The sequence below is a fragment of the Ylistrum balloti genome, unplaced genomic scaffold (assembly GCF_031769215.1).
Source record: "Ylistrum balloti isolate Yb309-2 unplaced genomic scaffold, AGI_CSIRO_Ybal_v1 Utg369622, whole genome shotgun sequence".
Classification (NCBI taxonomy): domain Eukaryota; kingdom Metazoa; phylum Mollusca; class Bivalvia; order Pectinida; family Pectinidae; genus Ylistrum; species Ylistrum balloti.
The window spans coordinates 943,568-971,524 of record NW_026781892.1 but is presented as its reverse complement, the minus strand read 5'-3'; the positions used below and the strand labels follow the sequence as shown (position 1 = coordinate 971,524).

General features: G+C 38.8%; 1 protein-coding gene across 1 annotated transcript in view; it reads right to left on the bottom strand.

Annotated features, from left to right (window-relative positions):
- LOC132550108 (band 7 protein AGAP004871-like) overlaps nucleotides 1–24,354 on the bottom strand; it is a 29,551-nt gene extending 5,197 nt beyond the window's left edge. The window contains exons 1-8 of the mRNA XM_060214127.1: nucleotides 23,835–24,354; nucleotides 18,743–18,810; nucleotides 18,343–18,465; nucleotides 17,318–17,390; nucleotides 16,419–16,501; nucleotides 10,510–10,713; nucleotides 3,719–3,774; nucleotides 2,288–2,366 (exon numbers count right to left, since the gene is read on the bottom strand). Of these exons, the coding sequence (XP_060070110.1) occupies nucleotides 2,288–2,366; nucleotides 3,719–3,774; nucleotides 10,510–10,713; nucleotides 16,419–16,501; nucleotides 17,318–17,390; nucleotides 18,343–18,465; nucleotides 18,743–18,810; nucleotides 23,835–24,354 (1,206 nt within the window). The remainder of the gene's footprint in view (nucleotides 1–2,287; nucleotides 2,367–3,718; nucleotides 3,775–10,509; nucleotides 10,714–16,418; nucleotides 16,502–17,317; nucleotides 17,391–18,342; nucleotides 18,466–18,742; nucleotides 18,811–23,834) is intronic.
- Between the last annotated feature and the right edge of the window lie 3,603 nt (nucleotides 24,355–27,957).

The following is a 27,957-nucleotide window of genomic DNA, read 5'->3' as shown; positions in this document are numbered from 1 at the left end:
AGACCTGTTACACAACCCTGACAGGGGGCCATCTAACAGACCTGTTACACAACCCTGACACGGGGCCCTCTAACAGACCTGTTACACAACCCTGACAGGAGGCTCTCTAACCGACCTGTTACACAACACTGACAGGGAGCCCTCTAACAGACCTGTTATACAATACTGACAGGGAGCCCTCTAACAGACCTGTTACACAACCCTGACAGGGGGCCATCTAACAGACCTGTTACACAACACTGACAGGGGGGCTTCTAACAGACCTGTTACACCACCCTGACAGGGGGCCATCTAACAGACCTGTTACACAACACTGACAGGGGGGCCTCTAACAGACCTGTTACACAACACTGACAGGGGGCCCTCTAACAGACCTGTTACACAACACTGACAGGGGGCCCTCTAACAGACCTGTTACACAACCCTGACAGGAGGCCCTCTAACCGACCTGTTAGAGAACACTGACAGGGAACCCTCTAACAGACCTGTTACACAATACTGACAGGGAGCCCTCTAACAGACCTGTTACACAACGATGACAGCGGGGCCTCTAACAGACCTGTTACACAACAGTGACAGGGGGCCCTCTAACAGACCTGTTACACAACCCTGACAGGGGGGCCATCTAACAGACCTGTTACACAACCCTGACAGGGGGCCCCCTAACAGACCTGTTACACAACCCTGACAGGAGGCCCTCTAACCGACCTGTTACACAACACTGACAGGGAGCCCTCTAACAGACCTGTTATACAATACTTACAGGGAGCCCTCTAACAGACCTGTTACACAACCCTGACAGGGGGCCATCTAACAGACCTGTTACACAACACTGACAGGGGGGCTTCTAACAGACCTGTTACACAACCCTGACAGGGGGCCCTCTAACAGACCTGTTACACAACCCTGACAGGAGGCCCTCTAACAGACCTGTTACACAACACTGACAGGGAGCCCTCTAACAGACCTGTTACACAACCCTGACAGGAGGCCCTCTAACAGACCTGTTACACAACCCTGACAGGGGGCCATCTAACAGACCTGTTACACAACACTTACAGGGGGGCTTCTAACAGACCTGTTACACAACCCTGACAGGGGGCCATCTAACAGACCTGTTACACAACACTGACAGGGGGGCCTCTAACAGACCTGTTACACAACACTGACAGGGGGCCCTCTAACAGACCTGTTACACAACACTGACAGGGGGCCCTCTAACAGACCTGTTACACAACCCTGACAGGAGGCCCTCTAACCGACCTGTTAGAGAACACTTACAGGGAACCCTCTAACAGACCTGTTACACAATACTGACAGGGAGCCCTCTAACAGACCTGTTACACAACGATGACAGCGGGGCCTCTAACAGACCTGTTACACAACAGTGACAGGGGGCCCTCTAACAGACCTGTTACACAACCCTGACAGGGGGGCCATCTAACAGACCTGTTACACAACCCTGACAGGGGGCCCCCTAACAGACCTGTTACACAACCCTGACAGGAGGCCCTCTAACCGACCTGTTACACAACACTGACAGGGAGCCCTCTAACAGACCTGTTACACAACCCTGACAGGGGGCCTTCTAACAGACCTGTTACACAACCCTGACTGGGGGGCTTCTCCTGTTACACAACCCTGACAGGGGGCCCTCTAACAGACCTGTTACACAACCCTGACAGGAGGCCCTCTAACAGACCTGTTACACAACACTGACAGGGAGCCCTCTAACAGACCTGTTACACAACACTGACAGGGAGCCCTCTAACAGACCTGTTACACAATACTGACAGGGAGCCCTCTAACAGACCTGTTACACAACGATGACAGCGGGGCCTCTAACAGACCTGTTACACAACAGTGACAGGGGGCCCTCTAACAGACCTGTTACACAACCCTGACAGGGGGCCCTCTAACAGACCTGTTACACACCACTGACAGGGAGCTCTCTAGAGACTAATGGGTATTGTCTTAATTAATGAACCCAATGGGCTGCATCTTAAACAGATTATACACAGGTGTAAACCATACTAAAACATGTTATATAAGTATCTACGAAGGTGTAGAATGCCTTCATACTGTGTACTAAGTACATGTAAAATCATACTGAAGCATTAATGAATCATGATGTTTTAGATGTAATTGTTGCTTGATGACTACCACATTGTGTAAATGTCAACTAAATAGGATGGGCAGTTCATGAGATACTAAGCTTTGTGCTATGGAGCGTACACAATGTACAAATGTACTAGGCATAGGATTTGACCCTATGACCCCTACTGACCTTTGCCCTGGCCTCCCTGGCAGCCTCAGCCTCCGCAGCCATTGCTCTCTGTAACTGGACAGGCAGTCGGACGTCTTTACTGAAGAACAATATGTCATTATTTCATCAGAAAACTTTTAACAGAGGAAAAACGTTGATAAATTGTCACTATTATTGGAAGGAATGGAAAGCAATATTGATCGTACATAATATTTTTGTGTCTATGAAAACATCTCCTACATATCTATAACATTTAAATCTATAACCTTAATTTCTAGCAAGCTTAATGTCAATAAGAGTTTTGGAAAAAACACTTGTTAAAAGATTAAGGTGAAGAAAAAAATGGTCGTTTATAGATGCAGCACTAAAAATGGAAATTATTGTGACCTCCAATCAGCTCAGTTGTACTTTAACGACTCTAACACAGACAGAAAAATACAAACTTTTTACAAAGACCTAAACAAGGCAATGTGAAATTGTCTAGTGAAATGAAACTAAAACACAGCATATATAAATTTTTAAGGAAATCAGAATAAAGCATCTTACTATTGAGTGAAAAACAGACAGAACCTGACAAAGTAAATCTATTCACTATCAAAATTAAATTTAAAAAAACCAAATTAATAAGTCAAACAACTTGTAAATATTCAACAAAGTTTATGTTAATCACACTTAGACTCATGCGTGGTGCTCCAGAATCGAACTCCAGTAACAGACATAGATAGCATGCTGCAGGGATGACTATGTGTGATGTAAGCAGAGAATTCTGAACTTAATTTCAGGTTTCTGAAGCTCAGGAAGAATTTTGCCAAATCCCAAGCAAATTAAGACTGCACTGCATGGAGCCAACGATAAATATTTTCACATAGTCACTCAGTAAAAAGAAATATTTCAAATTTTCACATTGGAAAATGAGTAGGGTTATTTGCATGTATCTGTGACACTTTCAGGTAAAAAGAAGTAGGGGTATTTCATGACACACTAAGCTGAGAATGAGTGGGTAGGAGGGGGACTTAATGATACTCTAAGCTGAGAATGAGTGAGTGGGAGGGGGACTTAATGGTACTCTTAGGTGAGAATGAGTGGGTGGGAGGGGGACCTAATGATACTCTTAGGTGAGAACTAGTGGAGGTACTTACCAGTGAATCTATAGATGAGAATGAGTGATATTACATACCTGTACCTGTGCAACACGCAGGTGAGAAAGTGTGATATTACATATTTGTACCTGTGCAAATCTCAGGTGAGAATGAGTGATATTACGTACTTGTACCTGTGCAACACGAAGGTGAGAAAGAGTGATATTATATACTTGTACCTGTGCAAACTCTCAGGTGAGAATGAGTGAGTTTACCTTCTTGTATACATTATAATATGTCTGTAAGAGAGCGCCTGTGTTAGATTAGCCTTATCTACTTGTCTGTATGCCTTTCACCTTACTGGAGTACTTACACTTCAACTCGCTCTACCTTGACACCCCAGGGGTCGGTAGCATCATCCAGTGAACTCTGAAGGAAAAATATCAAAGTACAAAACAAACCAAACAAAACTCAAGCTTTCAGGGGTGTTAGTGTATACAACACTTCAACACAGAGGAACAGAGATGTATAGAACTGGGATAGTATCAGAAGAGAAGATATAATTTAACTAAGATAAGAGATGTAGTTATGGAAGAGAAGATATGATTTAACTAAGATAAGAGATGTAGTTATGGAAGAGAAGATATGACTAAGATAAGAGATGTATTAATGAAGAGAAGATATGATTTAACTAAGATAAGAGATGTAGTTATGGAAGAGAAGATATGATTTAACTAAGATAAGAGATGTAGTTATGGAAGAGAAGATATGATTTAACTAAGATAAGAGATGGATTAATGAAGAGAAGATATGATTTAACTAAGATAAGAGATGTAGTTAATGAAGAGAAGATATGATTTAACTAAGATAAGAGATGGATTAATGAAGAGAAGATATGACTTAACTAAGATAAGAGATGTATATGACTTAACTAAGATAAGAGATGGATTAATGAAGCGAAGATATGACTTAACTAAGATAAGAGATGGATTAATGAAGCGAAGATATGACTTAACTAAGATAAGAGATGGATTAATGAAGCGAAGATATGACTTAACTAAGATAAGAGATGGATTAATGAAGCGAAGATATGACTTAACTAAGATAAGAGATGGATTAATGAAGAGAAGATATGATTTAACTAAGATAAGAGATGTAGTTATGGAAGAGAAGATATGATTTAACTAAGATAAGAGATGGATTAATGAAGCGAAGATATGACTTAACTAAGATAAGAGATGTAGTTATGGAAGAGAAGATATGATTTAACTAAGATAAGAGATGGATTAATGAAGAGAAGATATGATTTAACTAAGATAAGAGATGTAGTTAATGAAGAGAAGATATGATTTAACTAAGATAAGAGTTGTAGTTATGGAAGAGAAGATATGATTTAACTCAGATAAGAGATGTAGTTATGGAAGAGAAGATATGACTTAACTAAGATAAGAGATGTAGTAAATGAAGCGAAGATATGACTTAACTAAGATAAGAGATGGATTAATGAAGCGAAGATATGATTTAACTAAGATAAGAGATGGATTAATGAAGAGAAGATATGATTTAACTAAGATAAGAGATGTAGTTAATGGAAGAGAAGATATGATTTAACTAAGATAAGAGATGGATTAATGAAGAGAAGATATGATTTAACTAAGATAAGAGATGGATTAATGAAGAGAAGATATGATTTAACTAAGATAAGAGATGTAGTTAATGGAAGAGAAGATATGATTTAACTAAGATAAGAGATGGATTAATGAAGCAAAGATATGATTTAACTAAGATAAGAGATGTAGTAAATGAAGCGAAGATATGACTTAACTAAGATAAGAGATGGATTAATGAAGCGAAGATATGATTTAACTAAGATAAGAGATGGATTAATGAAGCGAAGATATGATTTAACTAAGATAAGAGATGGATTAATGAAGAGAAGATATGATTTAACTAAGATAAGAGATGGATTAATGAAGAGAAAATATGATTTAACTAAGATAAGAGATGTAGTTATGGAAGAGAAGATATGATTTAACTCAGATAAGAGATGTAGTTATGGAAGAGAAGATATGATTTAACTAAGATAAGAGATGGATTAATGAAGAGAAGATATGATTTAACTAAGATAAGAGATGTAGTAATGAAGAGAAGATATGATTTAACTAAGATAAGAGATGGATTAATGAAGATTTAACTAAGATAAGAGATGATATGATTTAACTAAGATAAGAGATGGATTAATGAAGAGAAGATATGATTTAACTAAGATAAGAGATGTAGTTAATGAAGAGAAGATATGATTTAACTAAGATAAGAGATGATGGATTAATGAAGAGAAGATATGATTTAACTAAGATAAGAGATGTAGTTATGGAAGAGAAGATATGATTTAACTAAGATAAGAGATGTAGTTATGGAAGAGAAGATATGACTTAACTAAGATAAGAGATGTAGTTATGGAAGAGAAGATATGATTTAACTAAGATAAGAGATGGATTAATGAAGCGAAGATATGATTTAACTAAGATAAGAGATGGATTAATGAAGCGAAGATATGATTTAACTAAGATAAGAGATGTAGTTATGGAAGAGAAGATATGATTTAACTAAGATAAGAGATGTAGTTATGGAAGAGAAGATATGACTTAACTAAGATAAGAGATGTAGTTATGGAAGAGAAGATATGACTTAACTAAGATAAGAGTTGTAGTAAATGAAGCGAAGATATGATTTAACTAAGATAAGAGATGGATTAATGAAGCAAAGATATGATTTAACTAAGATAAGAGATGTAGTTATGGAAGAGAAGATATGATTTAACTAAGATAAGAGTTGTAGTTAATGAAATTTAACTAAAACAAGATATGTAGTTATTGAAGACAAGACATTGAAAACAAAAGAAATATTAATACGCATTCAAAGTATACAATGATTAAAATTTGTACACCACAAAACACTGGCACACAAATGTTCTTCAAATCAAACTTCAGACATTCTGTAATTTTCTGTTGAAACACCGGGAACCATTCTGATATGTATACAAATTCCTATCTGCTTACAACTTCATCTCACACCTGACCACTACTGCCCATCTCCTGACAACTTCATCTCACACCTGACCACTACTGCCCATCTCCTGACAACTTCATCTCACACCTGCCAACTACTGCCCATGTCCTGACAACTTCATCTCACACCTGACAACTACTGCCCATGTCCTGACAACTTCATCTCACACCTGACAACTACTGCCCATGTCCTGACAACTTCATCTCACACCTGCCAACTACTGCCCATGTCCTGACAACTTCATCTCACACCTGACAACTACTGCCCATGTCCTGACAACTTCATCTCACACCTGACAACTACTGCCCATGTCCTGACAACTTCATCTCACACCTGACAACTACTGCCCATGTCCTGACAACTTCATCTCACACCTGACAACTACTGCCCATGTCCTGACAACTTCATCTCACACCTGCCAACTACTGCCCATGTCCTGACAACTTCATCTCACACCTGACAACTACTGCCCATGTCCTGACAACTTCATCTCACACCTGACAACTACTGCCCATGTCCTGACAACTTCATCTCACACCTGACAACTACTGCCCATGTCCTGACAACTTCATCTCACACCTGACAACTACTGCCCATGTCCTGACAACTTCATCTCACACCTGACAACTACTGCCCATGTCCTGACAACTTCATCTCACACCTGACCACTACTGCCCATCTCCTGACAACTTCATCTCACACCTGACAACTACTGCCCATGTCCTGACAACTTCATCTCACACCTGACAACTACTGCCCATGTCCTGACAACTTCATCTCACACCTGACAACTACTGCCCATGTCCTGACAACTTCATCTCACACCTGACAACTACTGCCCATGTCCTGACAACTTCATCTCACACCTGACAACTACTGCCCATGTCCTGACAACTTCATCTCACACCTGACAACTACTGCCCATGTGCCAGCCACTGATGACCTAGCATAATGCTGATCAGTTGTATATATGACTCCTGTTAATTATACTATGTTCAAACACTCAGAACTGAATTAAAACTGTGACACCTCCTTCCTCAACAACCATATTAAACATTTGTTGTTCATACAATGTAGGTTCAGAACAGCTGTTCATGCCAGCCAGTGTCTTTTCATACCATTATGACTGCTGTTCATATCCCAAACATTGCTGTACATACCATGAAAACTACATGAGAAATGCTATTTATATACAATGTGTTCCTAACTTATATTGACAATATACATGAATACCATAACTGACAACTGTTTTTCATATTCTGATATCTGTTGTTTACACCTGGGAATTTGTTGTTCACATCAGTGAGAACTGTTGTTTACACCTGAGAACTGTTGTTTATACACTGGAAACTTGTTTACACCTGAGAATTGTTGTTCACATCAGTGAGAACTGTTGTTTATATACTGAGAACTGTTGTTCATACACTGATAAATGTTGTTGTCCACTCTGTGGCATATGTTTTGAATACCCTGACTTTTCTTTCAATTAATTGAAAAAGTCATTCTCTGTGCAATATCTGATCTGAATTTCCCTGGAGAGAATTTTTTGTGAACAGGAAAATGTTGAATATATGACAATGCACATGCATACACAATCAAATACATTCCAAACTACACTTTGATCAATACGACTACTGCATATCAACACTGCAATCTCCAAGTCTGAGCTTCCAGTACGGAGATATGGTGCTCCTATTTAGCACCATCTAGCTGTCTCCACTCATAATAACTATAATCAAAATGATCTATTATGATGTGTTTTTCATGGGTATTTTTTTGAATTACCAAATTTATCATATTTTGATCTTTAAATATGGCCAATGTTTGCAAAGGTTGTGGTAGGTAATAGTATTAATATAATTTATGTAAATTCTAAACAGAAAGATAAATGATAGATTGCACTGCGATTATGATAAACATGCAGTCACTCCTGGCAGGTCGGTCCGGGGATCCCATACTTACATCTCTACTCGCTCTACATGGATACCCCAAGGGTTGGTGCATTCAAATAAGTTGCCCTGTAACATAATTTCCCTTACACTGTAAAAGTATGCCCTACATACAGGTTTTACAGAATCCCTCCAACGGTGTGGAAGTCAGCCCTACATACAAGTCTTACAGAATCCCTTCTACAGAGCAAAACAAACTTGCAGAATGCTTCGTACAGAGTAAAAGAATACCCACAACACCATGTAAATGGCTAAAGGTGCTGAATATGTTATAAAAGTGGATTGTTTTTTTTTTAAGTTACATATGTTTGCTTTCTGTAATTTTCCTGTATAAAAAAGAAAAGAAAAACAATTATTTTTTAAACTGCATGGAAATTACGACCACCATATGTAGATACCAAAAACACAAACAGGATAGGACTACCACACACTGTTACCACAAATAAAGACAGGATACCACTACCACACACTGTTACCACAAATAAAGACAGGATACCACTACCACACAATGTTACCACTAACACAGACAGGATACTACTACCACAAACTATTACCACTAATACAGACAGGATACCACTACCACACACTGTTACCACTAATACAGACAGGATACCACTACCACACACTGTTACCACTAATACAGACAGGATACCACTACCACACAATGTTACCACTAACACAGACAGGATACTACAACCACACACTGTTATCACTAATACAGACAGGATACCACTACCACACACTGTTACCACTAATACAGACAGGATACCACTACCACACAATGTTACCACTAACACAGACAGGATACCACTACCACACACTGTTACCACTAACACAGACAGGATACCACTACCACACACTGTTACCACTTACACAGACAGGATACCACTACCACATACTGATACCACTACCTCACACTATTACCACTAATACAGACAGGATACCACTACCACACACTGTTACTACTAACACAGACAGGATACCACTACCACACAATGTTACCACTAATACAGACAGGATACCTAACACAAACTGTTACCACTAACACAGACAGGATACCACTACCACAAACTGTTACCACTAATACAGACAGGATACCACTACCACACAATGTTACCACTAACACAAACTGTTACCACTAACACACAGTGTTACCACTAACACAGACAGGATACTACTACCACAAACTGTTACCACTAACACAGACAGGATACCACTACCACACAATGTTACCACTAACACAGACAGGATACCTAACACAAACTGTTACCACTAACACACACTGTTACCACTAACACAGACAGGATACTACAACCACACACTGTTACCACTAACACAGACAGGATACTACAACCACACACTGTTACCACAAATAAAGACAGGATACCACTACCACACAGTGTTACCACTAATACAGACAGGATACCACTACCACACACTGTTACCACTAACACAAACTGTTACCACTAACACACAGTGTTACCACTAACACAGACAGGATACCACTACCACACACTGTTACCACTAACACAGATAGGATACCACTACCACACACTGTTACCACTAACACAGATTGGACTACCACTTTTACCACAAAACATAACATATACATGTATATGAAATTACCATTGCGACTGTTAATAAGAGATCTGGATCACTACAGGATTTTGAGATATGTTCATCATTTCCAGGTCTATCATGCATTTGTTTCAACAGAAAATTATGTTAGTCATGCCAATGTCTACATGTCAATCCCAAAGGAGTTGTTTATGAAAAGGATTATGGACTAGACGTGTTTTGTGGGAGTGTGAGGGTGCATGTGTTATGTAAGCTGTACATTATATAAACTGTAAATAAATATGTATATCCTGTAAACAGCATACTATTGTGTTGTCATTTCTGGGCAAGGTTGTGTCTCTCATTCCACAGTTAAAGTCTACATGTATTTCCATAGGATGTCATTTACACAAATTAAGGTCTACCTCTGTAGAAAAAGTAGGATACCTGGTTCAAGTATACCAGCTCTAAGAAATAGGTCCCTCTTTCTGGAAAATAGAAAACCGGTTCTTAGATTCCTGGGTTGTGTTTTTACCATCAATGATAATGTAACCCAGAAATGGTATCTATTGTTGAGGGTCAAACTCACCTGCATCACATGACTTATGGATTCGCGTTCAGACAGGATCTCACTGAGGTTCTTAGTTCCCAGGACATTTCGGAGAGTTGTGGCAGCAAGGAGACGTGTGGAGCGGTTGGCATCTTCCACGTTAGTTATAGACATGGTAGCATTCTGGACGCGGTAATATACAACAGCATCAACAGCAACGGTTACCGAGTCTTTGGTCAGGACCTACAGTACAACAAACCAAAATATGTTATAAACATGTGCAGATATTGTCATAGAATCCTACAGATAATTATATCATTTACTAGACTAGACAAACATCGAAATGGTCAGCTGTGGATTTTTATCTTAAACACAAGTTTTATACCTACAAATATCTACAGCCACCGTCACAAAGATTATACTGACAAATATCTACAGCCACCGTCACAAAGATTATACTGACAAATATCTACAGCCACCGTCACAGAGATTATACTGACAAATATCTACAGCCACCGTCACAGAGATTATACTGACAAATATCTACAGCCACCGTCACAGAGATTATAATGACAAATATCTACAGCCACCGTCACAGAGATTATACTGACAAATATCTACAGCCACCGTCACAGAGATTATACTGACAAATATCTACAGCCACCGTCACAGAGGTTATACTGACAAATATCTACAGCCACCGTCACAGACATTATAATGACAAATATCTACAGCCACAGTCACAGAGATTATACTGACAAATATCTACAGCCACCGTCACAGAGATTATAATGACAAATATCTACAGCCACAGTCACAGTGATTATAATGACAAATATCTACAGCCACAGTCACAGAGATTATACTGACAAATATCTCACAGAGATTATACACAAATATCTACAGTCACAGAGATTATAATGACAAATATCTACAGTCACAGTCACAGACATTATAATGACAAATATCTACAGTCACAGTCACAGAGATTATACTGACAAATATCTACAGCCACCGTCACAGAGGTTATAATGACAAATATCTACAGCCACAGTCACAGACATTATAATGACAAATATCTACAGCCACCGTCACAGAGATTATAATGACAAATATCTACAGCCACAGTCACAGAGATTATACTGACAAATATCTACAGCCACAGTCACAGAGATTATACTGACAAATATCTACAGTCACAGTCACAGAGATTATACTGAAAAATATCTACAGCCACAGTCACAGAGATTATAATGACAAATATCTACAGCCACAGTCACAGAGATTATACTGAAAAATATCTACAGCCACAGTCACAGAGATTATAATGACAAATATCTACAGCCACAGTCACAGAGATTATACTGACAAATATCTACAGCCACAGTCACAGAGATTATACTGACAAATATCTACAGCCACCGTCACAGAGATTATACTGACAAATATCTACAGTCACAGTCACAGAGATTATACTGACAAATATCTACAGCCACCGTCACAGAGATTATACTGACAAATATCTACAGCCACAGTCACAGAGATTATACTGACAAATATCTACAGCCACAGTCACAGTGATTATAATGAAAAATATCTACAGTCACAGTCACAGAGATTATACTGACAAATATCTACAGCCACCGTCACAGAGATTATACTGACAAATATCTACAGCCACCGTCACAGAGATTATAATGACAAATATCTACAGCCACCGTCACAGAGGTTATACTGACAAATATCTACAGTCACAGTCACAGACATTATAATGACAAATATCTACAGCCACAGTCACAGAGATTATACTGACAAATATCTACAGTCACAGTCACAGAGATTATAATGACAAATATCTACAGTCACAGTCACAGACATTATAATGACAAATATCTACAGTCACAGTCACAGAGATTATACTGACAAATATCTACAGCCACAGTCACAGAGATTATACTGACAAATATCTACAGCCACCGTCACAGAGATTATACTGACAAATATCTACAGCCACAGTCACAGAGATTATACTGACAAATATCTACAGCCACCGTCACAGAGATTATACTGACAAATATCTACAGCCACAGTCACAGAGATTATCTCTACAGCCACCGTCACAGAGGTTATAATGACAAATATCTACAGCCACAGTCACAGAGATTATACTGACAAATATCTACAGTCACAGTCACAGAGATTATACTGACAAATATCTACAGCCACAGTCACAGAGATTATACTGACAAATATCTACAGCCACAGTCACAGAGATTATAATGACAAATATCTACAGTCACAGTCACAGAGATTATAATGACAAATATCTACAGTCACAGTCACAGAGATTATACTGACAAATATCTACAGCCACAGTCACAGAGATTATAATGACAAATATCTACAGCCACAGTCACAGAGATTATACTGACAAATATCTACAGCCACAGTCACAGTGATTATAATGACAAATATCTACAGTCACAGTCACAGACATTATAATGACAAATATCTACAGTCACAGTCACAGACATTATACTGATAAATATCTACAGCCACCGTCACAGAGATTATACTGACAAATATCTACAGCCTCAGTCACAAATACAACAATTATGACCATGACAATCCAACAACAAAATTGTAGCCCAAACTCGAGGCAGATGAAGTGAGGTAAAAATATTAATGCAATTAGATTTATATCAAGACCCTTGAGCTTTTGGAAAGAGTAAACATTTTCTAACTTTCTCCTTTACTGAATGGACACACACATATATCTCTGGACACCATCATTGAATCCTCCAGATAAAAATTAACCGATAATCTACATAATACATATCTCAGGGCAGATGATTGAAGAATTAAATCCTCAAAAACTGGGTCTCCTTAAAAACTTATCAGAGTACTAGCTCTCTCTTATTTTTTGCATTGCCATCAGAGTCAAACTATCAAACTGATATTAGTTCTTCTACTGCCTCAACTGACCTGTTCCTATCTCAATATCTGATTTCCCTAAATCTTCATTCTCTGGTGTAAGGTTGAATGTAAGTTTGTGCTGGATTGCCTGATGTCCCTAAGACTCCTATGTCCAGAGATGGACCAATTACCTGGCAGTATTTTGACAGTAGTATCACACATTACACCACTAAAGAATGTGAAATGAGAGAGGCAGTATTGATTCACAGTACGTGATGTCGTGTCTGCCAACAACAAGCAAGAAAACTCTCTGTAACATAAACCTGTAAGTGGTCCAGAATCCTACAAATTATACCCTACCAGACAGGGCACACTAAAAAAACCCATACAGTAGACAAGTCTTACATGAAAAATATTGAGGAGGAAATGGGAGTGGGAGCAAGGCTACTGATCTTCTACAGAACTGTGCACTCTAATTTTCTCTCAATATTTGCCTGTATGGTTGTACAAGTCTCAGTATATGTGTGTATGACTGTACAAGTCTCTCAGTATATGTGTGTGTGACTGTACAAGTCTCTCAGTATATGTGTGTGTGACTGTACAAGTCTCTCAGTATATGTGTGTGTGACTGTACAAGTCTCTCAGTATATGTGTGTGTGACTGTACAAGTCTCTCAGTATATGTGTGTGTGACTGTTCAAGTCTCTCAGTATATGTGTACGTGACTGTACAAGTCTCTCAGTATATGTGTGTGTGACTGTACAAGTCTCTCAGTATATGTGTGTGTGACTGTACAAGTCTCTCGGTATACGTGTGTGTGACTGTACAAGTCTTTCAGTTTATGTGTGTGTGACTGTACAAGTCTCTCAGTATATGTGTGTATGACTGTACAAGTCTCTCAGTATATGTGTGTATGACTGTACAAGTCTCTCAGTATATGTGTGTGTGACTGTACAAGTCTCTCAGTATATGTGTGTATGACTGTATAAGTTAAGATTTTGCTATTCTAGTTAATGTGGATACCCTCCAATGTTTCATTGTCAAAACAGTGGTTTGTCATGGAAATATGTGTGTGTGACTGTACAAGTATGTGTGTGTGACTGTATGTTTGTTTGTGTGTGTGACTGTACAAGTCTCGTGCATGTGGTGTGTGTGATTTCTGATAATGTGTGTGTGCCTACCCTATCCAATTGTTTTTTTGTTCATTTTCCTTAAGAACATCAAATAGGGACAAAATGATTTTTACAATCAACTATCAAAAGACCAGTCACCTGTCGCATTGTTTATCTTCAGCACACTTGTATTACTGGCATCTTAAACAGTCACATCCGATACCTTTGTAAAATTGCAGGCAATAATATGTTTACAAGCTCACTAATTGTTTATATTTTGTCTGTGGTATTTTGTACTATGGTATCAGACCCCAGCATCTTATCAACATAACTGATAACATCTTTCTAGAACAGATCTGAAATGACTGCAATGATAACAGTGCCAAACTTACAGAGAGAGTAAATGTTTCCCCTCAAGGATGGCAGATATTGATCCAAATGGCTAGGTCTGATGAACTGATTCGCCCAGAATCAAGCAATATCTAATTATGATATTACTATAAAAATGACAAAGCAGATTGTAACACTGATCCAGGATGGAAATGAATTACAATGAAGGCCCATCCCCACAACAACTGATGGTGTCGATTCTGTCACACCAGCTTTTACCATTTACAATCTAATTTCATTCTTCCTCTAATCTGTTGTTTTATGTGCTGCTGGTTGATATCTGTATTGTACATAAAACAGCAGTTCCCATGGGGCCAAAGCCTTCACAAGGGTGGTGGTGGTGGTGTAGGGGTGGTGGTGTGTGTGGGGGTGTGGTGATGGTGGTGTAGGGGTGGTGGTGTGTGTGGCTGGGGTGGTGATGGTGGGGAGGGGGGTTGATGGTGGGAGAGGGGGGAGAGCTTATCTCCTGAGGAATATCAAATGATAGTGTTTATTGACTGTATCTACTGTTGGGGAATATCAAATAACAGAGTCATTGTGAAGTCTGACATCCTGAGGGGACAGTCTTTATGGTGCCTTACTACTTGATGAGGGAAATCAAAGGATGCAGTTCTTTTAGTGCCTTATTTCCTGAGAGTCCTTGAGGGTTCTTACCTCCTGCTGGGGGACATTGAAAAATGACAGTCCTTTAGGGGCCTTACCTCCTGTTGGGGGACATTGAAAAATGACAGTCCTTGAGGGTCCTTACCTCCTGCTGGGGGACATTGAAAAATGACAGTCCTTTAGGGGCCTTACCTCCTGCTGGAACATAAAAATGACAGTCCTTTAGGGGCCTTACCTCCTGCTGGGGAACATTGAAAAATGACAGTCCTTGAGAAGCCTTCCCTCCTGCTGGGGGACAGAAAAATGACAGTTCTTGAGGGTCCTTGCCTCCTGCTAGGGGACATTGAAAAATGACAGTCCTTTAGGGTCCTTACCTTCTGCTGGGGGATATTAAAAGATGACAGTCCTTGAGGGTCCTTACCTCCTGCTGGGGAACATTGAAAAATGACAGTCCTTTAGGGGCCTTACCTCCTGTTGGGGGACATTGAAAAATGACAGTCCTTGAGGGTCCTTACCTCCTGCTGGGGGACATTGAAAAATGACAGTCCTTTAGGGGCCTTACCTCCTGCTGGGGAACATTGAAAAATGACAGTCCTTTAGGGGCCTTACCTCCTGCTGGGGAACATTGAAAAATGACAGTCCTTGAGAGGCCTTCCCTCCTGCTGAGGGACATTGAAAAATGACAGTTCTTGAGGGTCCTTGCCTCCTGCTAGGGGACATTGAAAAATGACAGTCCTTTAGGGTCCTTACCTTCTGCTGGGGGATATTAAAAGATGACAGTCCTTGAGGGTCCTTACCTCCTGAGGGTCATTAAACGACTCACTCCTTTTAGGGTTTACCTCCTAAGAAGGCAAATCAAATGACACAGTCCCTACAGTGCCTTACCTTTTGAGGATCATAATACAACACAGTCCTTTTGGGGCCTTACCTCCTGAGGGGGCACATCAAATGACACAGTCCTTATGTCCACTTTGGTGTAGGAGTCAATACATGGTATGATGAAGAAAAGACCTGTAATCAACTAATACAGGTTAATAACCCGTTATATCATATATCACAATCTTAAAAATTCAGTCACCTAGGGTGAAATTTGAGACCCTAGAGTCACAATGTTGGGAAAGCTTAAGACCCTCCCATCTATGTGTGTACTTAGATAACAGGAAATATTTGAAATATCAGTAAATTTGACCCCTTTTGATCCTGCTGCTCTGGCTCATGAGTGTAGGGACCAAATATTTCACAATTTAAGCTCCTCTTTCATCATCAAACGTTCCTCCAATAATTCATCGAAATTGTTACAGGAGTTTGTGAGAGAGTAGAATTGTTGATTGTTTACAGAAAACACAGGAGATAATAGCAATAAGTCACATACCCCCTGACCTTTAACCTTTAACCTTTAAGTTCCATCTAACCTAATTAGATGTAAAAATTCAAGGTGTGAAACTATTTCATATGAATTTTAACTAGATCTGTTGAGAATTCTTGTTTCGAAGATTTACATTTCAAAAGTGGTAAAGTGTGAACTCAAAATTTAGTAAGGTTTCCATGACGCTATGATGTGATGTGTTTAGGGGGTTCACAAGAATATCTAAGGCTACAAGTTAATCATAGTGTTACTGATGGAAGCATACACAGAGACCCACACAAAGTGATTATTATACAGCTCATTTCACTTAGTGAAGGGTACAATTAAGCTATTGATTGTTTCCAAGCTCTCCAAACAGTTTTCAATTAAAACAGCTTAATATAACAAAGTGATCAAATAACTGAGGACCCTTAGCGTTGTTGATAAGGACACCGACAAATATGAAGAAATTTTATACAAACCTGGACCCTTTGCCCCTCCCTTAACCAGTCGTCCCAGCCTGAATATAACAGCACGTTCATACTCCTGTACCACCTGTTCAGGAAAGGAAGTCAGATACAATCAATGGACAAATAAATGATCATAGATTGGTCATGTTTATAAAACATAATTACAATAATTCTGTGATTCAAAATGTAATGGAAGAAATATTTGGAAGATGTATTAACCTTTACAAGATGATGACAAAAATATCAAACCGTGAACAATTAAAATGAAGAATGGGCGTGACTGAAAGGGACAATGAAGGTAATCACCAGGAGTAATCAACCTTAATAAACAGGCAAAGAGAGAAGGAGGAAGGACTCACTCACCAGGAGTTATCTACCTTAATAAACAGGCAAAGAGAGAAGGAGGAAGGACTCACCAGGAGTTATCTACCTTAATAAACAGGCAAAGAGAGAAGGAGGAAGGACTCACCAGGAGTAATCAACCTTAATAAACAGGCAAAGAGAGAAGGAGGAAGGACTCACTCACCAGGAGTAATCAACCTTAATAAACAGGCAAAGAGAGAAGGAGGAAGGACTCACCAGGAGTAATCAACCTTAATAAACAGGCAAAGAGAGAAGGAGGAAGGACTCACTCACCAGGAGTTATCTACCTTAATAAACAGGCAAAGAGAGAAGGAGGAAGGACTCACCAGGAGTTATCTACCTTAATAAACAGGCAAAGAGAGAAGGAGGAAGGACTCATCAGGAGTTATCTACCTTAATAAACAGGCAAAGAGAGAAGGAGGAAGGACTCACCAGGAGTTATCTACCTTAATAAACAGGCAAAGAGAGAAGGGAAGGTGAAGACAATCACTCAGGAGTTATCTACCTTGATAAACAGGCACAGAGAGAAAGGGAAGGTGTAGGCAATCACTAGGAGTTATCTACCTTGATAAACAGGCACAGAGAGAAGGAGGAAGGAATCACTCAGGAGTTATCTACCTTGATAAACAGGCACAGAGAGAAGGAGGTGAAGGCAATCACTCAGAGTTATCTACCTTGATACAAAGGCACAGTGAGAAAGGAAAGGTGAAGGCAATCACTAGGAGGGACAGGAACCACAGTATGTACCAACCAATAAACAGGCAAAGAGAGAAGGATAAAATCATCAGGATTTCTACCTTAGATAAAAGGCAAAGAGAGAAGGAGGAAACTCACTCACCAGATTATCTACCTTAATAAACAGGCAAAGAGAGAAGGAGGAAATCATCACCAGGACTTATCTACCTTAATAAACATCAAAGAGAGAAGGAGGAAATCACAAAACATCAGATTTCTACCTGAAATCATCAAAACAGGCAAAGAGAGAAGGAGGAAGGACTCATCAGGAGTTATCTACCTTGATGCAAAGGCACAGTGAGAAAGGGAAGGTGAAGGCAATCACTCAGAGTTATCTACCTTGATGCAAAGGCACAGTGAGAAAGGGAAGGTGAAGGCAATCACATTTCTACCTTGATGCAAAGGCACTGAAATCATCAAAAGGTGAAGGCAATCACATCAGATTTCTCACACTTCATCAAATCACCTTGAAATCATCAAATCATCAGATTTTTCCAGACTGAAATCAAAACATCAGATTTCTCCAGACTGAAATCATCACTAAGAGTTATCTACCTTGATGCAAAGGCACAGTGAGAAAGGGAAGGTGTAGGCAATCACTCAGAGTTATCTACCTTGATGCAAAGGCACAGTGAGAAAGGGAAGGTGAAGGCAATCACTCAGAGTTATCTACCTTGATGTACAAAATCACAAATCATCAGATTTCTCCAGGTGAAATCATCAAATCATCAGATTTCTACCTTGATCACAATCAGATTTCACACTGAAAATCAAATCAAGGTGTACACAAATCATCAAATCATCAGATTATCTACCTTGAAATCATCAAATCATCAGATTTCTCCAAGGGAAATCATCAATCACTCAGATTTCTCACCTTGATCACAAAGGCACAGTGAGAAAGAAATCATCAAATCATCAAATTTCTCCAGACTGAAATCATCAAATCATCAGATTTCTCACACTGAAATCACCAAATCATCAGATTTCTCCAGACTGAAATCATCAAATCATCAGATTTCTCCAGACTGAAATCATCAAATCATCAGATTTCTCCACACTGAAATCATCAAATCATCAGATTTCTCCAGACTGAAATCACCAAATCATCAGATTTCTCCAGACTGAAATCATCAAAACATCAGATTTCTCCAGACTGAAATCATCAAAACATCAGATTTCTCCAGACTGAAATCATCAAAACATCAGATTTCTCCAGACTGAAATCATCAAATCATCAGATTTCTCCAGACTGAAATCATCAAAACATCAGATTTCTCCAGACTGAAATCATCAAATCATCAGATTTCTCCAGACTGAAATCATCAAATCATCAGATTTCTCCACACTGAAATCATCAAATCATCAGATTTCTCCAGACTGAAATCATCAAATCATCAGATTTCTCCAGACTGAAATCATCAAATCATCAGATTTCTCCAGACTGAAATCATCAAATCATCAGATTTCTCACACTGAAATCATCAAATCATCAGATTTCTCCAGACTGAAATCATCAAATCATCAGATTTCTCCAGACTAAAATGATCAGATGATATATTACACTGGATTGAAATGATAAAACTTTCAGATTACTTTGTACGTATTGTGCTTTCTCGATGTAATCAGACATAAGGATTTCATACAAATAGCTGTAAGGTTTACACAATATGTGCCAGCTTTACATCATGTTTTTGACCTTGGAGAACACCATGGAATGTTTGAGTTAATCCTGCTACTGTAACCAGCCCTAAATCAAACCTACACTACATATTTGACAGTTTTCCTAATTACATGTACTTTTCTCTAATGATCTCCCATATTCAACAGTCGCCATGTGTGCTGCCAAACAAACAGATTCAGGAGTACAATTAACAGCAGGTGGTAAAAACAATGCCTTTTAAATGTCACAGATGTTGAACTTTAGAAATCAAACCATATTTATGTGCTGGATTTATCAGCAATGGACAGCCAGAGTCATTGTAATCATGCGCACAATAACAGTGTACAGTTTTAATAAATATCCAGATCTATAAATATGATTTGAACATGACATCAGATACACATAGTTGTACTCAGATCTGTAGAAATAATTTGTACAAGGCATCAGTTATGTCCCTAAGTACTCAAATCTATACAAATTATTTGTACAAGACATGAGATAAATCACATGTAGAAATGCTTAAACTAATAAATATATCTTTTGCTGAGGGGCATATCTAGATATGTAAACAGAACTGTGTGTTTAGAGACAGAAAACCAATAGCTCCTACAATATAAACTTTAAATCCTGTTTTTGACCTAGAAGTATACTTACAGTCTTCCAAACCAATATCCTTTTTAGTTTCTGGCATACTGAAACCTTAATAACAGTCACACTACCTAGACACAGCTGATTGTTTACATGCTCGGCAGTGTGTTTACATGTGATGGCACTCCTCACCAAGACAAGTCTGATCTCCTATTGCCAGATAACATAGAATACCAGTGGTCCTGATGCTGGAGGGATGCTCCCAATACTCCACACACATACTGGAGTAACACATATTCCTGGACAATTCTACACCATCCTCTCAACAAGCTACATTCCTTGTTAGCTTAACACATAATTTTAAAAAATCAATAATTAATTATTTTTATAAATTTGACATCCCACCCTAATATATCATGACATTAAACTACATTATTTGATCAAGATGTCAGTCAGTATGTTTTGAGGAAATTTATAAAGCTTTTTATCTGTAATAACTATATTGATGCCATTGTTGGTAAAGCTTGCAATGTTTACATTGTTAGATGTGTTAGGCAGGGTTGTCACTATCTATATCACAGAGGGGCTAATTTAACTTGTAAGTATGAGGTAATGGAATTATAGGTACATATGTATAGCATTGCTGGCCCAAGGCTCAGTTGTTATGGGCCATCTGTTACAGTTCCTTGAAGTGTCAAACATCCTAATGAGGCAGACACTAGTTCAATAGACTTCCGAACCTTCATCATGTTCACTGGACTTTGTGAATTTACTTCCTGGCGAGACAGGGTTTGGCACCAGTAGTACTAAAGCCAACAGCTAGAGTAACATACAAGTTATAGATAGGTCTGAAGTCTGTGTAGGCTTGTCTTAGGTCTGTCTGAAGTCTGTACAGGCTTGTCCTAGGTTTGTCTAATGTCTGTACAGGCTTGTCCTAGGTCTGTCTGAAGTCTGTACAGGCTTGTCTTAGGTCTGTCTGAAGTCTGTACAGGCTTGTCTTAGGTCTGTCTGAAGTCTGTACAGGCTTGTCTTAGGTCTGTCTGAAGTCTATGTAGGCTTGTCTTAGGTCTGTCTGATGTCTGTACAGGCTTGTCTTAGGTCTGTCTGAAGTCTGTACAGGCTTGTCTTAGGTCTGTCTGAAGTCTGTGTAGGCTTGTCTTAGGTCTGTCTGATGTCTGTACAGGCTTGTCTTAGGTCTGTCTAAAGTCTGTACAGGCTTGTGTTAGGTCTGTCTGAAGTCTGTATAGTCTTGTCTTAAGTATGCACATGCTTGTCTTGGGTCTGTCTAAAGTCTGTACAGGCTTGTGTTAGGTCTGTCTGAAGTCTGTATACAGGCTTGTCTTTTGTCTACAATAGCATTACTCTTTATATAAAACCAGGATCTGTTTGTGGAGGCATAATGATCTCAAAGTCACATATAATTATGTTTTCACAAAGCCACTGACAATTTCGACTGACTATCATTTTCATCTCAAATTTAATATTACTAATGTGAAGCAGCATATCAGTTTAAAGAGAGGCTCCACAGATTAGCCCCAAGTCTAAATGCCATTTGCTGCATATATACACATGGTTCTCCACAAAATGTGCAAACGGTGTTTATCTTCCATTGAAAATAACTACAGCAGATGTGGTTGTGATATGCATTAGATTGCTTCAGTAAAATGATATAGGTAGAATCCATTTCTACGTTTATTTCCACAACCTGTATTCATATGTCCAACTTCTTCCCTAGTATTTGTAATATGGGTGTATGAGTACTCAACATCAACACTATATCTGATGTCCATACTCTGTACCCTCTAACAGTTACTATGATGACTGACCTTTAACCTCTGACAGTTACTATGATGACTGACCTTTACCCTCTGACAGTTACTATGATGACTGACCTTTACCCTCTGACAGTTACTATGATGGAGACCTTTACCCTCTGACAGTTACTATGATGACTGACCTTTACCCTCTGACAGTTACTATGATGGAGACCTTTACCCTCTGATAGTTACAATGATGACTGACCTTTACCCTCTGACAGTTACTATGATGGAGACCTTTACCCTCTGACAATTACTATGATGACTGAACTTTACCCTCTGACAGTTACTATGATGGAGACCTTTACCCTCTGACAGTTACTATGATGACTGAACTTTACCCTCTGACAGTTACTATGATGACTGACCTTTACCCTCTGACAGTTACTATGATGGAGACCTTTACCCTCTGACAGTTACTATGATGACTGAACTTTACCCTCTGACAGTTACTATGATGACTGACCTTTACCCTCTGACAGTTACAATGATGACTGAACTTTACCCTCTGACAGTTACTATGATGACTGACCTTTACCCTCTGACAGTTACTATGATGGAGACCTTTACCCTCTGACAGTTACCATGATGACTGAACTTTACCCTCTGACAGTTACTATGATGGAGACCTTTACCCTCTGATAGTTACCATGATGACTGAACTTTACCCTCTGACAGTTACTATGATGACTGACCTTTACCCTCTGACAGTTACTATGATGACTGAACTTTACCCTCTGACAGTTACTATGATGACTGACCTTTACCCTCTGACAGTTACCATGATGACTGAACTTTACCCTCTGACAGTTACTATGATGACTGACCTTTACCCTCTGACAGTTACTATGATGGAGACCTTTACCCTCTGATAGTTACAATGATGACTGACCTTTACCCTCTGATAGTTACAATGATGACTGACCTTTAACCTCTGACAGTTACTATGATGGAGACCTTTACCCTCTGACAGTTACTATGATGACTGAACTTTACCCTCTGACAGTTACTATGATGACTGACCTTTACCCTCTGACAGTTACTATGATGACTGACAGTTACAGTTACTATGATGACTGACAGTTACTTTACCCTTTACCCTCTGACAGTTACTATGATGACTGACCTTTACCCTCTGACAGTTACTATGATGACTGACCTTTACCCTCTGACAGTTACTATGATGACTGACCTTTACCCTCTGACAGTTACTATGATGGAGACCTTTACCCTCTGATAGTTACAATGATGACTGACCTTTACCCTCTGACAGTTACTATGATGACTGACCTTTACCCTCTGACAGTTACTATGATGACTGACCTTTACCCTCTGACAGTTACTACAATGAAAGACTGATTACCTTTTTCCTCTGACAGTTTATATGTTTCGCTCCGTTCTGACTTGGGATGTTGGAGTGTGGTACGTATACCTTGATATCCCCAATCAACTTCTTCTGGTTTTTCATGTTCCCTATCAACCTCTTTTGGTTTTTCAATTTCCCAAGCATCTTCTGTAGGATCCCATAAATCTTGGTCATTTTTCTGGGTGTCTGATAACAAGGTATTGTTGGCATTTTCTGTCGCCATTTCCGAATGGTCTGTTCTTAATGTTTCCATTTTCATTACATTACTTTCCCAAGTATCCTCTTTTGTTTCAAACTCAGCATCCAGATCCTCCCAATTGTTTTCAAACTTATTGATATCCTGTACACTAACATTGTGGTGGTCACTGTCCCCATGGTTGGTGGCAGTGTCATGGCTGGCAGACTTTGGACGTTGTGGCTGATCATCCAAAGCCATAGACATGGCATCCCGTGCATGAAAACCAGGAAAGGAGCGATGGTTTATCACTGATCTGTGTGGACCAGACCTGTTTGCCATCTTGATTAAATAAGATTTGTCTTAATAGGTAAATTTACAAATTAGTCCAAGTGATGTTAACATGTAACCCCAGATGTCCATTCTGGGGATGTTTCCCTCATCTCTAACCATACAACTCTACTAAGTTTTTGTAGCATTGCTTTCCATTGGGAAATTCTAATTTTTTCTTTACGATTAGTCACTTCATCACTCATCTAACAAATACCACTAAATAAACAGTTCGCAAATCATTTTAATTTGTCATAGAAATCTGAAATTCAAATGTCATCACAACTCTGTTGACGTTTATTTTAGAAACAAACCTCAAGTTGACCAATTAATCTCCAAATTGTGGAAGAGTAAACAGTGCACACTTCAAACATATTGCTATAATATACACTAATTACAGGTAAGAGTTACCACACCTATATCACTATCACAGATGGCCGGTAGCTCTACCTATCGGTATATTCCATGTTTGTAGAGATCACCAGTCAATATCAGAATTTAGCGTCAGTCCACAGCCATTGTAATCACCAGAAATAGACAAGTACTGTATAATATCCATTCCGCTCTGCTACTATGTTACGACATTTTGTCTGAGCACACATACCACCTACAATATGCACTCCAACCTATTATAAAGAGAGAGTACACACAAACTTAATACACACCACCATGTCAATACCTGGTTTGGTAAACACAATACCGGGGTATATACAGGTAGAACAGGTAAAAATCCTAAAAATAGAAATTAGTTCCTGTCCATACAATGTCATTTAAAAACGTCCTTCATGGTTCGGTAGTGATTGTCTGTGCTGAGGTGTAAAACTGTACGATAATAACGTGATCCCTGATGAGTTTAAATTATGTTATTGTTCTGTTTATCCTTACAACAGACCGGCTCATGATTAACAGTAGGGTTACCAGATCAACTGTCAGATGGACATTAAACACCAGGTACTATCATGCATTCAATCAATACTAGTACAGATCAGCTGATCAGCTAGTGTTCATTACCGATCATCTGATCAGCTCCAGTTGGTAGATACTGAGAGAGTGTGGTCAGCATAGATCAGCTGATCAGCTCCAGTTGGTAGAGACTGAGAGAGTGTGGTCAGCATAGATCAGCTGATCAGCTCCAGTTGGTAGAGACTGAGAGAGTGTGGTCAGCATAGATCAGCTGATCAGCTCCAGTTGGTAGATACTGAGAAAGTGGTCAGCATAGATCAGCTGATCAGCTCCAGTTGGTAGATACTGAGAGAGAGTGGTCAGCATAGATCAGCTGATCAGCTCCAGTTGGTAGATACTGAGAGAGTGTGGTCAGCATAGATCAGCTGATCAGCTCCAGTTGGTAGATACTGAGAGAGTGTGGTCAGCATAGATCAGCTGATCAGCTCCAGTTGGTAGAGACTGAGAGAGTGTGGTCAGCATAGATCAGCTGATCAGCTCCAGTTGGTAGATACTGAGAGAGTGTGGTCAGCATAGATCAGCTGATCAGCTCCATTTGGTAGATACTGAGAGAGTGGTCAGCATAGATCAGCTGATCAGCTCCAGTTGGTAGATACTGAGAGAGTGTGGTCAGCATAGATCAGCTGATCAGCTCCAGTTGGTAGATAGGAGTTAAGAGGAAGTAGAGAAGGGGACTGAGAGGGGGTATGGTATAAGTTAGGAGTTGGTTATGTAGGGGTTGAGAGGAGGTACTCTAAGAGTAGTATAGGAGTAGTGTACGGGTTGAGAGGGAGAAGTATCAGAGTTGGAATCAGGTTGTGTAGGGGCTGAGATGGGGCAGAGTAAGGACAGTGTAAGGGTTGAGGATAACACTTTACTAGTTTGAATGTTAACTTTCCTTTAGCATAAAGTGTGTAGGAAACAAAAAAATTGTAGTTTGAGCTCCTGAACTTACAGGTGTAATTACAATATGTTATAGAATTACAGGTGTAATTACAATATGTTATAGAATTACAGGTGAAATTACAATACATAGAATTACAGGTGTAATTACAATATATCACAGAATTACAGGTTTAATCATGATAATAATGCAGGTATACATCAACTGAAATTTCACCCCATCAAATTACTGAAGTACTTTGCACTGCCTTTTAGTGTGTGCCAGGACATATATAAATAATGCTTGACCAGGGTATCGCTATTTTGATGAATGATGTAATAGTTTTCAGTAGAATTTAATACTGTGGCCAAAAACTTTTAAAAAGCTATGTTTATTGATATATATATGGACTGGATCATTTGGTTGACTGACTCTGTGCACCACTGACTGAAAATTCAGAGTGTGTGTATACACTCCAAAGTAAGATCAATTCCACTATCAAACCTTAAGTGAATGTAAACATATTTGCTGTAGTTAACCCAGTGCTGGGGCAGCCATTTCAAAGTTCTGAAACCAGGTAAACATCATAAGATCACATTTTTAATAAGTTGAGGACAGTACAGTATACAGTAAAAGTTTGTTGTAATGGGTTTGAATTTAAGCCAGTAGTCTGACCTGGTGTTAACTTAGTGTGTGTACCTGGAACCATTGAGGATCATAACAGTTAACCCTATGGTAACCAGATAACATAACAGGTGTGAGTGACATTACACTGATATCAACTGTGACTTATCTATGTATATATACGACTCTGGAATAACAGCAGGATTTTCAAAACAACAAACCAGGGATTATACTCTCACTGGATTATACGGGGAATAAAACCAGCCAAACTTCTGTGCTGAAGATATCATATAATGTTAAAGGTAAATATTTCTTATCAGTCCAATATGTAAAGAGCATCAAAGATTACATAAATATACACAATATTCCAGTAATTACAGGTAAGATCATTTATCAGTCCTAACTAGGGTCAGTGTACAGTAATTACAGGTAAGTTCATTTATCAATCTGTATAAAATTATTTATCAGTCCTAACTAGGGTCAGTGTACAGTAATTACAGGTAAGTTCATTTATCAATCTGTATAAAATTATTTATCAGTCCTAACTAGGGTCAGTGTACAGTAATTACAGGTAAGTTCATTTATCAATCTGTATAAAATTATTTATCAGTCCTAACTAGGGTCAGTGTACAGTAATTACAGGTAAGTTCATTTATCAATCTGTATAAAATTATTTATCAGTCCTAACTAGGGTCAGTGTACAGTAATTACAATATAAAATTATTTATCAGGTCCTAGAGTCCTTTATTTATCAATCTGTATAAAATCATTTATCAGTCCTAACTAGGGTCAGTGTACAGTAATTACAGGTAAGTTCATTTATCAGTCCTAACTAGGGTCAGTGTACAGTAATTACAGGTAAGTTCATTTATCAATCTGTATAAAATTATTTATCGTTCCTAACTAGGGTCAGTGTACAGTAATTACAGGTAAGTTCATTTATCAATCTGTATAAAATTATTTATCAGTCCTAACTAGGGTCAGTGTACAGTAATTACAGGTAATATCATTTATCAGTCCTAACTAGGGTCAATGTACAGTAATTACAGGTTAGATCCTTTATCAATCGGTATAAGTTCATTTATCAGTCCTAATTAGGGTCAGTGTACAGTAATTACAGGTAAGTTCATTTATCAATCTGTATTAGGGTCTATGTATAGTAATTA